The sequence below is a fragment of the Pempheris klunzingeri genome, chromosome 18, assembly GCF_042242105.1.
Source record: "Pempheris klunzingeri isolate RE-2024b chromosome 18, fPemKlu1.hap1, whole genome shotgun sequence".
Lineage (NCBI taxonomy): Eukaryota > Metazoa > Chordata > Actinopteri > Acropomatiformes > Pempheridae > Pempheris > Pempheris klunzingeri.
Genome location: NC_092029.1, coordinates 11635275 through 11650662, shown reverse-complemented (window position 1 = coordinate 11650662; position 15388 = coordinate 11635275). Strand labels below are relative to the sequence as shown.

General features: G+C 41.5%; 2 protein-coding genes across 2 annotated transcripts; one reads left to right on the top strand and one right to left on the bottom strand.

Annotated features, from left to right (window-relative positions):
* Positions 1–3853: 3853 nt before the first annotated feature.
* kif25 (kinesin family member 25) lies at positions 3854–10565 on the bottom strand. Its single transcript, XM_070849807.1, has 15 exons — positions 10497–10565; positions 10287–10352; positions 9534–9656; positions 9231–9369; positions 7507–7610; positions 7295–7380; positions 7147–7186; positions 6980–7047; positions 6809–6883; positions 6481–6627; positions 6043–6219; positions 5388–5542; positions 5054–5296; positions 4272–4427; positions 3854–4005 (listed from the first exon to the last, which is right to left on the bottom strand). Exons 1-15 carry the CDS (start codon positions 10563–10565, stop codon positions 3854–3856), a joined length of 1800 nt encoding a protein of 599 aa, XP_070705908.1.
* Positions 10566–11001: 436 nt separating this feature from the next.
* On the top strand, positions 11002–13694 carry ccdc167 (coiled-coil domain containing 167). The gene is made up of 4 exons (XM_070849611.1): positions 11002–11084; positions 11303–11397; positions 11536–11588; positions 12772–13694. The coding sequence occupies exons 1-4, from the start codon at positions 11034–11036 to the stop codon at positions 12888–12890; spliced, it is 318 nt and encodes a 105-aa protein (XP_070705712.1). The 5' UTR covers positions 11002–11033; the 3' UTR covers positions 12891–13694.
* The last annotated feature ends 1694 nt before the right edge of the window (positions 13695–15388 follow it).

The following is a 15388-nucleotide window of genomic DNA, read 5'->3' as shown; positions in this document are numbered from 1 at the left end:
CATGTTGCATTTATCCTTAGTTCTCCAGAACCGTTTTGCCATCTGGTGGCTGAACATGGCATTGAATGAATACAGTTTTTTATTTTATTGTCTTTTATTTACCTTTTTTTCTGATGAAACATTTGCAGTTTTAACGGGCCAGTAGTTGCTAATACTGACCTCTACGTGAACAGTCACTCAGTGTGAACACCAGCTGGGTTTTGTTTTGTTTTCTCTCTCGTTATCAGGACAGTTTTTACCACTTAGAACAAGCAAAAGATTGTTTTGGTATGTCATGTGATGATTGCTGTATGGTTGTAAATGAAGAAGGGGAAGCATATGGCGGCTTCGGCCACGCGTGTCCATATCCATTCACTTAGAACTTTTACCCCAGGGAAATGTACGCCAAGAGATTGAGCTTTTTGTCTGTCCAGGTTCTAAAGGAGCCACGTGCGCTCATGAAGATAAACACTGAGCCATTGGTTTTTAGTATATTGAGCTCCCATCCTTTTTTTCCAAGTTCTTTGCCATAGAAACGGACATTGGAAGCGATTAGATGCTGTAGATCTACATCAGATGTCCTGCCTCTCTTATTGTCCCTGATGAATATTGCTGCGGTAAACCTTGATTTTTGAGAAGGTACCCGTGGTAATGAGAGTCCGACCACCACCAGGTACAAACCACTCAACAACACCGGCGGCAGCTTTTCCCTCAGATCCCCCTTTTACTGTGTACCTGCCCACTAACGAGAAGCCTTACCTCGTTTGGTTCTACAGCAGCAACTGTTGTTCAAATACATTTTGTGTGATACTGCCTTTCAGGCCTGAAAGAGAAGGATACATTCTGCCTTGTTCTGGCTCATTTCAAAGAAAATGTCTGCCATCCTTTTCCGTTTGTTCGTTTGTTCTTTCTTCTACTTGCCTTATTGTTCGTACAAAACGTATCGTTGAGTTGATGAATGTACTGTGCTGTTACTACTTACTTGCCTGCGCTTGTATGGATTTGCTGTTTCCATGTTTGTGGGGAGGGGGGAAGGGACAAGGGGGAGGGGCAGAAACCCTGGTTTAAAAAAGAAAAAGATTAGATCAATACTGTATACCATGTAACTTATGTAACTGTTGACTGTAACAGTTTGCTTGAATTAATAAAAATCTAATGTTATGTTTCAGCCCTAAATGTCACAGGTCTGAGCTCTTCATATGAGGATCATAACTGAAGCTTTTCAAGGTGAACCCCAAACACAACGTCAGTTTTAGATTTGAATTACTCCCATCGTTACGGGCACCAACAGACACGGTAATTAACCGTGCAATATTGACGAGGAATTGTGGAGTAGCATTCGTAAAAATTCTATGCAGCAGGATTGAAACAATCAATTCAAGTCAGTTGTAATTTGTCTCAAATCACAAGTAAGACGAGACATTTTGTCGTACAATTTAAAGTCTGAAGTTTATTCTGCGTCAGGTTTCATTTCAAGCGCTTTGATTCCGTCTAAAGATTATTTCTTGGCATTTTCACCTTGATTGGATAGTAAATGGAGGCAAACAGGAAATCAGAGGAGAAAGAGGAGTGTGTCATGAACAGTTCTAATTGCACCTTAAATACTCAGTACATCAGCTTTTATGTACCTATTGTGCAAGGGCAGCATAAATGTGCTGTTATTTGGATTTGTTCCCATCGTCTTTTATTGTGGTTTTTATTATTCATAGGTATTTAACTGTGATAATTACATCAATAGATTGTAATGGTTACTCAATAACCCATGTTTCTCCTCTAAAATCATGAACAAGTTTTTAATATATTATAAGAAAAGAGGTCATTTATATCTCAGCATTGGTTCATATGTTAGGGGTTCACCTCAAAATGTCTTAGCCATGATCCACCGAACTGTAAACAGCTCCAGATACACTTAAAACCAAATATTATCTTATGTCGGATTATTAACAATCAAATCAGGCTAACTCACGTATCCACGTACGAAGAACTGGAGCTTATCAGGGTTTTTTTTCCCCAAAGCGTCCACGTCTGGCCCTGTGGAAGAGAAGAAGCACCCTGACAGACACTCTCAGATTTAGTTTGTCAGATGCAGATAAAAAGTGAAGGTTAGAAATAAAAGTTCAGTTTCATATACCGTCACACTTTCATTCTCACCTCCTTTTATCCCCCATTTCTCACTTGGCTCATTCTCACTTACTCCCATCTTCCTCCAGCTTCTTTCTACTTCTCGCTCTCCTCATCTTCTCACCTCTCCTCTCATCCTTTCCCGTCGTCTCTCTAAACAGAGGATGCTCCTGGAGTTTTCATGTTTATCTTGTCACTCTCGCTATAAATCTCTTTTTTTTTGTCCCGTCACTCTTTTATCTTCTAAGCCTGCAGTTTCAAAGACTGTTCGCGCATTTCAGCTTTCATATCAGGGTGGTGCATGACACCTTCGTCTCAGAAACATGTCAGCTTTGGGACTGCGTGGATTACAACTTCAGCACATTGTGCAGAGCTCTCATCGTGTCACAGTTTGCCAGCACACTGGTACAGTAGGAAGAGGCTTATTAAAAGTGTAAGTGTGAGTGAGCTGATGAAAAAGATTTAATTACCAGATACTGGTGCTATTCTGTTCATGCTTGGAACTCCAACGGGTTCACCTTGGAGGAAACTGCCTGATTTGTTTCCTTCCAACATTAAACTAAAGTCAACAGACCTGAAACGACTTTTGCTAATACTCATCAGCTGGTGTACGTTAATCTTAGCCTGATGGCTTTTGCCACATTGGACAATCAGTTTCACAGCTTCTTACTTAAGTTATGCTTATCCAGAATATTCCGGCTGCCTGCTGCTCCGAATAATTTACAGTAAAACAAAAGCTAAAAATGATGCAATGCTTAAGTGTTTTCCCCTCTGTGCTGTAATCTACACAGCAGCAGACAGTTTATCAGAACAATTCCTCACAGCGGAAGAAGTTTGAGTAAAAAGCCTTTTGTGAGCAACAAACAGTATATGAATCATCTATTCTTAACAACCAGGTGAGACTGCACAATGTATTTAATTACCTTTTCACTTTTTTTCTGGAATAGAGCGACACACAAAGACAAAGTACATATCTTTGTATCATCTGTTTATTTTAAAATAATATTGTCACCATTTTCTACTGAGACTATTCTATCAAGGCGTTTGAAAGGTGATGATCACAGGTACAGAATACATCAAAATGTGTAAAACACTGTTTAAACACAGCTCCACACGAAGCGCTAAAAAAAAGAGAAGGCATGGCAGGATCAGCAGTTCCTAAATGTTTTTACACCACAATACATTTCAGTCAGAAAGCCTTTGCATACACAGGACTGTTGACTACCCGCATGATTTACAGTTTGATTAAAGTACATTTAAAAAAAGGGGTGACAAAAGGGCTAAATACAGTGATTTTATGGTAAATTGAGTTATTATTACCCAACCTTTGTGTTATTTCTGTGTGGTTCATTCCTACTCAGTACCCTTGGTACTGGCCAGGGTTATTTACACACTAATAATGTGTTTTACATTCAAGCATCACACAAATATTTACAGCCTAGAAGACATTTAATGCTACCAAAACAAACATGTATACATAATGCTGGCAAAAACCTAATCTATTTCCCAGGATGAGAAATAGGCTCTCTCACTATCATTGTTAATAATAGATATTACATAAAGATAAGTAAGATATTGTCATACTGTTTAAGGCTGTGAAGTCTTTGTCAGACTTTTAGAAAGGACCCACAAACTGTAAAAATAGCACATTTGGAGGTGTGATTTTATACCCTCAACTCCTGTTGGCATGAATGATGAAGGACCTACGTTACCACAGCATCTGCATAGGATGTTAAACTTGTTCTTCGTCTCGTCACTTAACTTTGAGGGTGTTATTCTTCCTTCGCGGCAGCTCCCTCTGGACCTGGCGGGCCCGCGTGCCTAAGCCCAGGGACTGCAGAGACTCGGTGACGAAGCGCTGCGTGGGAGACACACACAGCATCACCAGCAGCTTGGCATCGCCACCTGGTGGAGGAGATGGAGAGATGTTGAGCGGCAATGGTGGTTTAATTACATGCTTCCAACAGTTTCTTTTTTTTCATTTTTGGTATTTTGTATGATTCAGTATGTTTATGTGTGCGTGTTGTGGGGCTGAGTGAGCCTTTCCTGGGGGAAGCAGACACAGGAGGCATGAGTCATAGGGCATAAAAACGAGGGAGGGAGGGAGTGTGTGTGTGTGTGTGTGTGTGTGTGTGTGTGTGTGTGTGTGTGTGTGTATGCATGTGTCTCACCTATGGCATCCTGCAGCAGATGAGTGAGTTTGCTGTTCCTGTAGGGGACATGTGGTCTCTGCTCGGCCAGAGCTCCCAGGACGTCAGACAGAGCAGAGAGACTGCGGTTTATACACGACACCTCCCAAAGAGCTGCACCCGAAACTCCAGACATGCCTGGTACACATACAGACACACAACCTGCATATTTATGTACTCTAAAGCTAACTGATGTGAACAGACATTGGCTGCACTGCATTCAGTGAACATTTGCTTGTATAAATGAAGGTTACAAAGTAGTTGATTACAAAGATCTGCATCCTCAGATTTCACGGTTCAGACACAAGCTGTGCAGGCAAACACCACGTCCTCCTCTCTTTCTCCCTCCAATAGCCACTCACTGGTCCGAGTCTGTCTCTGAACTGCAGCTCTGTGTGTGCACTATTTTAGTTTACTCTACAACTTGGGGACTCAGCTGCACGTGTGTGCGTGGTGTTTATGGTATAACTCAGGGACATAACTGTCAGTGCATCTAACATGCACACGTGGCCATACCGGATACCAAAACAAAGAACGGACAAGTCCTGATTACAACACCCACTGAAGGAGTGCGACTTCACCCTGATCAGAACACCATTACTCAACTATATCTTTACATAGGAAATAGTTGTTTGATGCTATATTAATGTTTTAAATGTCGTGTAGAGAACCTTTGAAGCACTGCCTAATACATCTTAAAACATTCAGGGACCATGTCCCACAATATCTACTAAGAACACCCTGAAGCAATGAGCCTCTCTTACCGACACACTCGCTCCCTGCCAGGTCCACCAGCTGCAGCTTGGTCCTGAATGGAGCCTGTGACATGCTGGGCCTGGGGGAGGGACATGGGGAATACGAAGGGGAGCGGCAGGGAGAGGAGGCGGTGCTTGAAAAGAACTCAGATGAGTGGCGGGCAGCAGGGTTGGCACGGCGACAGCGCGGGCTCCACCACTCCTTCTGGGTGGAGCGCTGCATGTCCTTCTTGGCATCTTGTAGCTTGCGGGCTGAAATAGAACAGTTATAAAGTCACAATGCAGGAATGTGCAGCCAATAGGTGTCAGTTTATGCTGCTGTGTGTGTGTGTGTGTGTCTTACCCAAGGCCAGTGCGTTGGGGCTCTTGGAGGAAATGGTGAGGGTGACAATGAGGTGAGAGCGTGAAGAGTCGGTGTGGATGAGGGTGGGACAGTGAGCCCTGAGCTTCATAACGCTGCTGATGATCTGCATCACCTCAGAGGCGTTACACACAGGCCTGTAACACATGAATACATATGAAACATATAAACTACATGTATGTAACGGGTCATGGTGACATGGTGGTCATTGCCACATGATGCAGCAAAGACGAGCTGTAAACACAACATAAGTTTTAGGTTTAAAGTTTTAGGATGAAGCAGTTACATTTTTTGGTCCACTTGGCTACATAGGAACTCGACAACAAGTTGCATAAAACAACTTCCATGGCGAATAAATTCAAAAACACGCATCAAGCAGCAGCTTTGTCTTTGTCCCCAACAGACAAAGAAATAACCTACAAATAAAGAAAAACATCTTTATCTTCTTAAATGCTCAGTAAAATTCTTAAGTTTGGTCCTGGTTTATCTGAGCTTTTATACAGCAGCAGCTGTGGAGAGTGGAATTCGCAGGCCATGAAACCAAACACAAGCTGCCAAACTTCATATTCTAGACCATTGGTAAAGGTACATATAGACACATTCTGCACACTGTCGCTTCAGCTCTGGCTGCACTTACTCGTATGTGAGGGAGGTGACCTGACTGGTACCAGAGGAGGTGGTGATGACGTCCCGGTGCTGGCCGGAGGGGTTGCCCCGCTCATCTCTGGCCAGAAGGTCAAACACCTCGTTGTTGTACACCTCCATCACAGACACCTCCACTGTGTGGCTCTCTGCAGGTTTCTCGGAGATCAGCCTGGGTCACACACACAGGGGCAGATACACAACCATGGACGGTTTAAGAAAAGCTAAAGATCAAAGTTTAAACCAACTATCTTCTATTTCGGTGCACATGAATTATGAATGATGAATCAGAGGATGAATTTATTTCATTTCTGTTGGATTTAAGGAGTGAATTAGAATACAGCATACTAGCCTAGATCTACTGTGGTTTCTCACACTGTTACACACTGTACATATCACAAAAACAAATGAATAAAAAATGCCTCTGTCTCACCGAAAGAGCTCAGCAGCAGCCTTGGGGATAACACCCTGCTGTGCCTCTTGCTGCGTCCTTGAGTGCTCGTCCTGCAGCTGGGATCCCATCATGGTGTGAGTCTTTCCACTGCCTGTCTGCCCGTACGCCATGATGCACACATTATAGCTGCACGGCAGGGAGGCAGACGACAGTCAGTTCATGCTGAAGCAATACAGTCACACTGAGCTGTCTGTCATAATTTCATTCAGTTTGTTCTTGTGTGGTGTAGTATTTCATTAATGTACCTGAAGGAAGACATTTGAGTGGTGTGATTTCGATGTCATTATTTGTATCCTTTCACACTCACCCGTCCAGCAGAGATGTGAGGAGCGGCTTGACCTCCTCAAACACAGCATCTTGGGAATCCTCTGGTCCGTGCACTCTGGAAAAAACAGAGTCACCACAGTGAGCGATCATTAACAAACTTGAAAATTAAATGAAATAGTGCACTTTGCATGATGTTGGTGTTTGATTTTACCTCTCAAACTCAAACATCTTGCTTTGCACGGGCGCCCCTGTCTTTATGCAATTCACCATCACCGTGTCCTTAAAACAAGAACCAAGGATTAGCAGAAAAAAGGTGAGTATGCAGGAGCAGCTAGGAGCAATAAAATTCATTAAATTCAAACAGTCTGTGAAGCTCACATCACTGATTGCAGAGACCACTTCTTCTGATGACGCAGGCCTGATTGAGGAAAGCACAGAATCGGGTTATTTTTAGCTTTTGTGGCACAGAACGACCAAACTCAATCATACAATATTTCATGTTGTCGGTGATAACGTGTTGACCAACCCTGATCCAGAGGTGGAGGACTGGACGTGGTCAAAGTGCAGAACTGGTCGCACCCTGCAGTGAACCCGGATGTTCCCTCTCAACTCCTGCAGCAAAACAAAAATTGACAATAAAGCTCAAAACTAGATCCTTACTGACGTGCTGTAGGCCTTTATCAACCTACTGTATTACCCATTATCTTTTGACACTTCACACTAAACGTCCGTCCTCACCACCAATGTGTTATGGAGTTCTTTCCTTCTCTGCCTCTCTGCCCTGCACCTCTCCTTCTCCTCCTCCAGAGAGCGCTCCAGAGCTGCAACGTGAGCTTGCAATTCTGGAAAGGGAGAGCAGAGAGATGGTAAAGGTGATTTGTCTAGTCAAAACTAAAAATGTGAAGGGTCTTCTATTGTGTAATGAGGTTAAAAGTTTGGCCATTCATGATCATTTTCCGACAACAAACAAGATCAACACTGAAAAGCTTCTACACTGTCCAGAAGACATTGTGTGCCACCTGGTCAGATTTAGTGGGGAACCTGTTGCAGTGCCGCGTAAAACTAAACTTAGCTCAAACGGTCTTAAAAGGTGAATGAATGACTCTCTGCGTAACAATCAACTCCAGAGCCAGAGGCATCTGGTTTCTGGTGTAAATCTTTGAATTCAGGCCAAGTCTTTAATCCTTATCTACACACACCTGGCACCAAACACCTCCATTCACACAGGACAGGCTGAAGCATTCAAGATAGGCTCGGCTGGACATAAATAGAACAGAAGGGTGGACAATGAGCAGGACTGTTGCTCTGTGTTTAAAGATTATTTGAAACGTAAATTATCCTAAAAACATCCACATACCAGTTTAGCAGTGCACAACATAATACAGTTTCTGGATGCTGTCGCTGCATCTAATATCATAGAAAAAATTATGAAATCGTGCAATTAAAAAATATATTAACAGCTCCAGGAGTTGTTTGATTGATCTGGGTTTTGATGCGATCATTATATCAATGATAGTTAAAAAACAAATATCTGGCTGATTCTTTAAAACATTTACTCTGCACAGATTTTGGAATGATTCCTATAACATCTATGTTAGGACAAAAGGACAGAAGGTTAGCCAACCCACTACACAACCAAGACAGCTCTATAAATTATGAAATATGCCAAAGGCTCATGTATAAAGTATGACGTTAAAAATCAGTCAACAATCTAATTATGAGCAAATTGGCAAATAAAAAGCAATGCAAATATAATATAAGAAAAAAATCTCCCAGTAGTTTAATTACAACCCAGAAGAGTTGGTGCTAACAGGAAAGTGAATATTTTGAATTTAGTGCACGTAATTAGGAATGTGTTTACAATCTTCAACTAACATCAACAATAAAAAGTCAGGGAAAGCCATTTTGTTTGGAGCAGCTTGTAACATTATGTTCAGCGTATGCTCAGGCTTATGTGCGCCAGAGTATTTGACGAGATCAGTTTTCACCAGTCGTCAGGGCCATGGTGACCAGCTGACTTGTGGGACTGCATAGAACGGGACGGTCAACCTTGGGCAGGCACAAAGGGCGGGGTGAGGGAGAAGAGGGGAGGGGCAGCGTGAGAGGATTACCAGCATACACACCCTAATCAAGACACAGCCAGCAAGTAACCTGTAAACCATTTTAGAATGGAGTGAGACACAGACGGGGTAAATGAGAGCAGAACATCCTAATTTTAGCAATGCCAAAGTGTCCTGTTAAAGCACTCATTCAGTATTTGGCTCCTTTAAATTGGAAACTACCACAGGTCAGTGTTGAGTCTAAGCCCAACCTACGCCCAAATTTAGATTTTCTCACTACCAACAACTGCCAAAGTGGTTGCTCAACACCTTACAAACAGTCTTTTGCAAACCTAAGCTAAGGATGATGTAAAAGATGCTACAGCTATGTTTAAGTATGGTGCCACACACTCAGATACTTACTCTGAACATCGTCTCCAGGGTGACCATTTAGAGAACGGCTGGCTTGCACTTTCGCCAGTAGCTGTTTGCTCTGCTCCTCCAGCTCAGTGGCAAAACTCAAATATACTGCAAAAACTTCACTCAAGTCCTGCTTCACAGCCTGCCACAAGCACACAGAGAGGACAAATTAATTGTGTGGGGCTGTGTGTGTGTGTGTCTACTGGTTGTCTTTCTAAGTTTCCATACTACTTTCCTTTCTTGGCTTTCACTGCTATTTGATGAAACATCTCTACCACACTCACACGCACACACATTCATTTGTACCTGAACGTCAGAGAGGAGTTTGGTGAGCGCTGACCGGGTTATCTTCTGTGCATTCCTCTGGTGCTGATGATTGTTCAGGGCCTTGGTCTCCTCTTCATGATTGCGACGGATTTTGCCAAGACACTGAAAAGGATAAAACATTGACATACTTATTCTGCACCAATGTACCAATTTACTCTTATTTTAACACAATGCAAGTTTTCATGAGGCTGGTTTGTCTGTCAAGTGAATAGTAAAGAACACTGAAGCCAATAAGCCATGACTGTAAACATGCATGCACTATATCAGGAACTTGGAACTGGCACTACTATGACATGCCAAAATGTCTACAGATAAAAAGATGTAAAACCCATCTCAACATGTTATTTTGGGTACTACAACTGGGATGATTTTTGGGTCTGGGGACCTGTTGACTACTTGATCAGTCTACTGGAAACTTGTGTCTTGGAGGAAGTATGGTATGTAAAGAATGTGGGTGAAATTACCTGCTGCCTGTTGGTAACTCTATGCAGCAATAATTATCATCAAACACTGGGTGGGCCTTTTGGATACACATTCAAGTAAAATTAAATCACAAGATCCAACTCCCAGAGCAGTCACTGGGGTGTGCAAACCTTTTCAATGTAAGTGTATACAACAGACACACGCCTGTACACACACGGCACAAAAATAAACCAGTAGAATACCAATAGAATCACCGGGGAAGCCTGTGGGTTTAAGCTTGTAGGTAGTGAATGGCAGAAATCTTCTTACCTCTGTGAGTCTTAAATGAAGAATAGCATTCTCTGTCTCCAGCTCCAGTATTCGCTCCTCTTTACTCTGAAAACACAGTGAAATGTGTTCACAAAGGACATTACAAACACACAGGGCACTGTATAAGAGTGTATTTGCAGTTATTTGGAAAACATCCATCAATCCCTAACAGACTAATGTCACATTCACACTCTCTAAACTCTGGTTTACCCTCAGTTTGTGCTCCAGTAGGTGAACCTGATGAGCAAACATTTGGTCCCGGTTTATAAAGAGAGGCATTGTGTTTTCCTCAGAGCAGAAGCTAGCAGAGAAGAGAATGGAAAGTCTCGTCCCTTTCCTTCCCAGCTGATCAAGTCGTGTCCTCTGAGGCCATATAATCCGATTAGCGTTCAACAACAGCTCTCTTAACCTCTCTCACCATCCACACCAGGCGGGTGACAGCTTCCTGCCTGCACATAAAGCAGACGCTCAGGCAGGACATTGTTATAACAACATTTTCATAAACAGCGTTAGCTTATATGGTGTTTTTGGTTATTCTGGAGAGTTAAATACCGTCTAAGAGTTTCTTCCCTGTTTTGGACACACAGGTGCTGTTAATGACCTGAATGTGGCTCCACAAGTGTCGGTAACTTTACACGGTAGATGGCAGCAAAGCCTCTGAGGAGGGAAGGACAGACGACGAGGAAGAAAAACACTTCCGCACAGTCACAGTCTGTCCACTTCAGGAAGGCTGTTTACTATCACAAGATGGCTAAATTAAAAGACAAAAGGCGAGAGAAAATCAGTGTCGCCACTGAGGTAAGACGTTGCCTTTAGCTAGCTGGTGTTAGCTTGTAGGTTAGCTCTTTAGCTTGCGCTTGCTACTGCTTCTTAACATTAGCTAACGTTCAGGTTACACGAGTTAAAGTAATCAATTCATTCGCCGTCCTGTCTTACAACTCTGTTAATGGTGTCAAGTGTTGGTAAATTAGCGTCTGCTGCCGTATATCACCTATAAAAATGTATAAATACTGTAGATTGACCGTTTGGAGGAGCGGCGAACGCGTTGCCAAGACAACCTGGAGAGAGCAGAGTTCAGGAGCAGGAAGGAGAAGCTCTCCGACAAGGAAAGGTGAGGGTGAGGGTGAGGGTGAAGATGATGCTCCCTCTGACGGCTAAAAACCTCACCTTCTGTCACCACCAAACTCTGCTTTCAAAGATTAAACTCCATGAATGGCTCTCTCACTCTCTAACCTTCCCTGCTCCACAGGCAGGAACTGGAGGATGAGATGGCGATCATGAATGAGAGGGTGCAGAAATTAAGTAAGTCTGTGTCCATTAAATACTAATTCATACTGTGCACATCGCTGTAGGCATATACAAGATTATGTTTTTACAATTTACCTCTCACATCAAAGTGTCCTGGAGCAAGACACTGAACCCAAAAGTGCTCCCACTGAGCAGACCTTGACTTTGTATGGGCATGTCCTGTAAAGTTTAAAAGGCTGCATAAGTGCAGTCCCTTTACAGTCTATATGGCCACTTATATACAGTTTAGATGAACAACACTGAAACAGGAAGGAGTTTGATCTTAGAGGGATTATGGGTTATGAAGCTTTCCATCCGGGCCACAATAGCAACCCTGTTTAATCTTGTATTAGTCTCTTACTATACATTCACAATATGTCACTATATATATATACACTACTCACAAAAAGTTAGGGATATTCGACTTTCAGGTGAAATATATGGAAAATGTAAAAAGTGAATGCTACAGTGATATTATATCATGAAAGTAGGGCATTTAAGTAGAAGCATGCAATGGTAATTTTATTCACCTTAAACAATTTATTGAAAGAAAATCTAACAACAGTGGTAGGTATACCACAACAAAAATTTTTCGGTGTCTCAATAAATTGGGACGTGGCCAAAGGACGTCCACTCCTCTCCTTTCTGTGACTCTTCCAGTCTCTCTGTATCACTGTTACAACCTCCTGATGACACTCTGTGACCCTCTAAGCTCAGTGAACACCTCCGTCTGAGGACTTCCTGTTTGAAGCCTCACAATGGCGATGTGCTGCTGATCAACTGGTCTCATGATGTCAGAATGTGAACAGCATAATGAGGAGGACTGTTTAAATACCAATTCTAACTGAAGCAGGAAATGTATTGGTCGATTCATGGATCAAACCTGTTGTGAATTTTGCTGTTAAGCTTCTTGTTAGAGAACAGCAACTTGTGCAAAAAGTACTGAGACACTGAACAGTTGGACATGTGCATTCAAAAGTTTAGAGAAGGTCACATTAAGTTCACCTAGAAAGTTTAGAATGCATTTTAGGTTCATCCTGAAATTTCACCTGAAAGCCGAATATCCCTAACTTTTTGTGAGTAGTGTATATGTTACTAATATTGCAGCTTTTGCTCCTTCCTGAGGTGTCAGATTTGGTAAAGCTTGATGACTTTTCTGTATCAGTGCCTTCACATCCATTTTGCTTTTCATGTCCAGGCAAAGAGCTGGAGATGTTAAGAAGAGAGAATCGGAAGAACATGCTGTTGTCGGTCGCTGTGCTCATCATCAGCGCCCTCTTCTACTATGCCTTTTTTTACAATGAAGAGGACTCGTGATCTGGTATCATAAAGGGACCGAAGGCTTTTAAAAGAGCAACAACACCGGGGCAATGTTGTTAAGAGGTGTGAGGGGATTGAATACAGGAGAAAGCTTTGTTGATAGAATACGTCAGCTCTGCCTCTAGATGGCAACATTGTCATTTTCTTGACCTCTTATCGCTATATTTGGTTTATCCTGCACAGTCAGAACCCCACCACAGCTTCTCTGACTGCCAAGTCGGTGTTTTAAGCATGTTTGAACATTAATTATGGCCTTTTACTTTATTTCTCATTGAAATCTCCACCTCTCTTCTCGCATCCTCTCCACCTCTCTTCCTCTTCTCTCAGTTTTGAGTTCCCGCACTGTTCAGATGCTTTTTGCAAATGTCAATGCAAGCAGGACCTTGAGTGGACCACAGACAAAGAGCAACAAGGCTGCTGTCTTTGGAAAGTTTGTGGTGAAACTAAACTATCAAGTGATAAAATTGTATATTTGCCAGTGTGTGACTTGCCTGTTGGTTATCCCAAGCCACAAACTGGGCATCTGTACACTACTGCAAGTGACACAAGATTGTATTTTCATTGCTGTATAAAGACCTGACTGTATATTACAACATTTAGCATAGAGAAGAATTTTTAAAGAACAGTTTTTCACCTAAAAAACCCATTAAATATAAAGTTAACCATATGCCACAAATAAACCAATGTAATATTGCTCTGTTTTATACAATATATCAAAGAGATGCTTCATGGGGCCAAAACTGCTGTTATGTCTTTTCTTTCATATGAACTGATATATGTGTATATACATGTGTGCAGTGAAATGGATGGAAATATTTGAGAAGAATGTATTTTTTTTTATACAAGCCATGCAGCCATCTGCTTATAAAATCTGGAAGATGCCAAACATGTTCACAAATGTCATTTTTTAATAGACAGTAACAGAGGCTCAGATTTGTCAGAAATGGATGTAATATTTTTGAATGATGGTAAGGGATATTACACCGAAGAGGAAGCACACTTTTTTGCCCAGTGACAGAGGCGTAGTGGGAATTGTGTGGTATTCGAGGGCTGTTCGAGGAAAAAAAATACAACAACATCCCTAACATTGATTCTCATCACTTTGTCTATAATGACTCCCTTAAAGACCCAAGAATCCTTTTATCCCGTCTCCTCTTCATGAGCCATGTTCACATTCAGGACTGAAACAGATTTAATCAGAGAAATAATGGTGTTGCTTTCACCTAAATTCCCCTGGTCAAACAGAGCCTTGCAATTATAGGCAGAAAAAATGTGTGTAAACTTAGTAAAGCAATGACTTGTATCCCATTATAAAAGACTATTCTAGCCTGAGAAACAATTTCTTGACCGTTCCCTCACCTTAACCGTCTGTCAGTAAAAAGTTTTTAACAACGTTTTTCCTCAAGTTGTGGGGTGAATTTTATTGGAATTATGTCCAATCCTATTGTAAAAAGGTTGCAATGGGATTCAATGTGTTAGTTTTATCATTTTATTCAGTTAGTACACCTTTTCTACCGATTCTAAAACCTGTAGTTTTCAGTTTTATTGCAATTCAGGTGATGACTTTTTATTCTTGTATTGCATTTAAAGGTTGCTGATGTATGAAGACATATTTAAGACTTAGTAATGTCATAACTGTTGTCTATTTTCAAACCTGGGCTCAGTTTCCTATATTATAATTTAATGTAAGGCTGGCAATATTCTATAATTTTCTTATTGTCCACAAATCAAGTGAAAAGACAAACAATGTGTTATCACATCTCCTAAAACTTCCACAAGCTGACTGTGGGATTCAAGAATATATAGTTTAATTTAATAAAGACAGAAATTAGAAATAGTGCCATACAGTGTGTTCATCATAATAAAGGAAGATGCCACAGAGTACAACAGCATAGATCACTGATTAGTTTCTAGTAGTCTTTGGTCAACAATGGAGCTGTAGGACAAAGAGAAATAAGCCATGTCATGATTTTACCACACAATGTTTTTTTCATAGAATATGAAAATATAGAATACAAGCAGACTTATCCTTTAATCAAAATAATATGAGATTCTTTGCTTTGGATGCACGGGGGGATCTTTTATCATGGTGGGAATTCAGCTTGGACAGGACAGCCCAGCAAATACTTGTTTGTTTGCCCTCCCTCCTACACACTCCATTATCACCAGCACAGTCTGCGGCACACCTACACACTCTCAATCTCTCGTTCCCAGATAAAACAAATGTAAACAAGGCCATTATGCAACACTTCTGTGGGATTTAAAAGATGATTAGGGCCACTGGATATATTCAAATATTCATTTTCACGTTGTGGTTGATATTATTGCTCATTTAGACACATTTAAAATGTGTCATTCATAGGTAATGAGTAGCAAAGTCACAAATTAGCCTAGATATTTTGCCAATTAACACTGCTGTTACGTGCTTTGTAGAGTTTTAGAGAGCAAGCGCTTCCTCTTAGACGGAAGAAAATTAGCTGAGATCTCTCATTTAC

Coding starts and splice junctions, on each gene's coding strand:
- kif25 (XM_070849807.1), bottom strand. CDS start 10,565: ATGCCTCTCTTTATAAACCGGGACCAAATGTTTGCTCATCAGGTTCAC. Junction 7,048..7,146: donor TGGTCTCTGCAATCAGTGAT/GTGAGCTTCACA, acceptor TCTTGTTTTAAG/GACACGGTGATGGTGAATTG. Junction 4,006..4,271: donor TCTGCTGCAGGATGCCATAG/GTGAGACACATG, acceptor CTCCTCCACCAG/GTGGCGATGCCAAGCTGCTG.
- ccdc167 (XM_070849611.1), top strand. CDS start 11,034: ATGGCTAAATTAAAAGACAAAAGGCGAGAGAAAATCAGTGTCGCCACT. Junction 11,398..11,535: donor AAGCTCTCCGACAAGGAAAG/GTGAGGGTGAGG, acceptor CCTGCTCCACAG/GCAGGAACTGGAGGATGAGA. Junction 11,589..12,771: donor TGAGAGGGTGCAGAAATTAA/GTAAGTCTGTGT, acceptor TTTCATGTCCAG/GCAAAGAGCTGGAGATGTTA.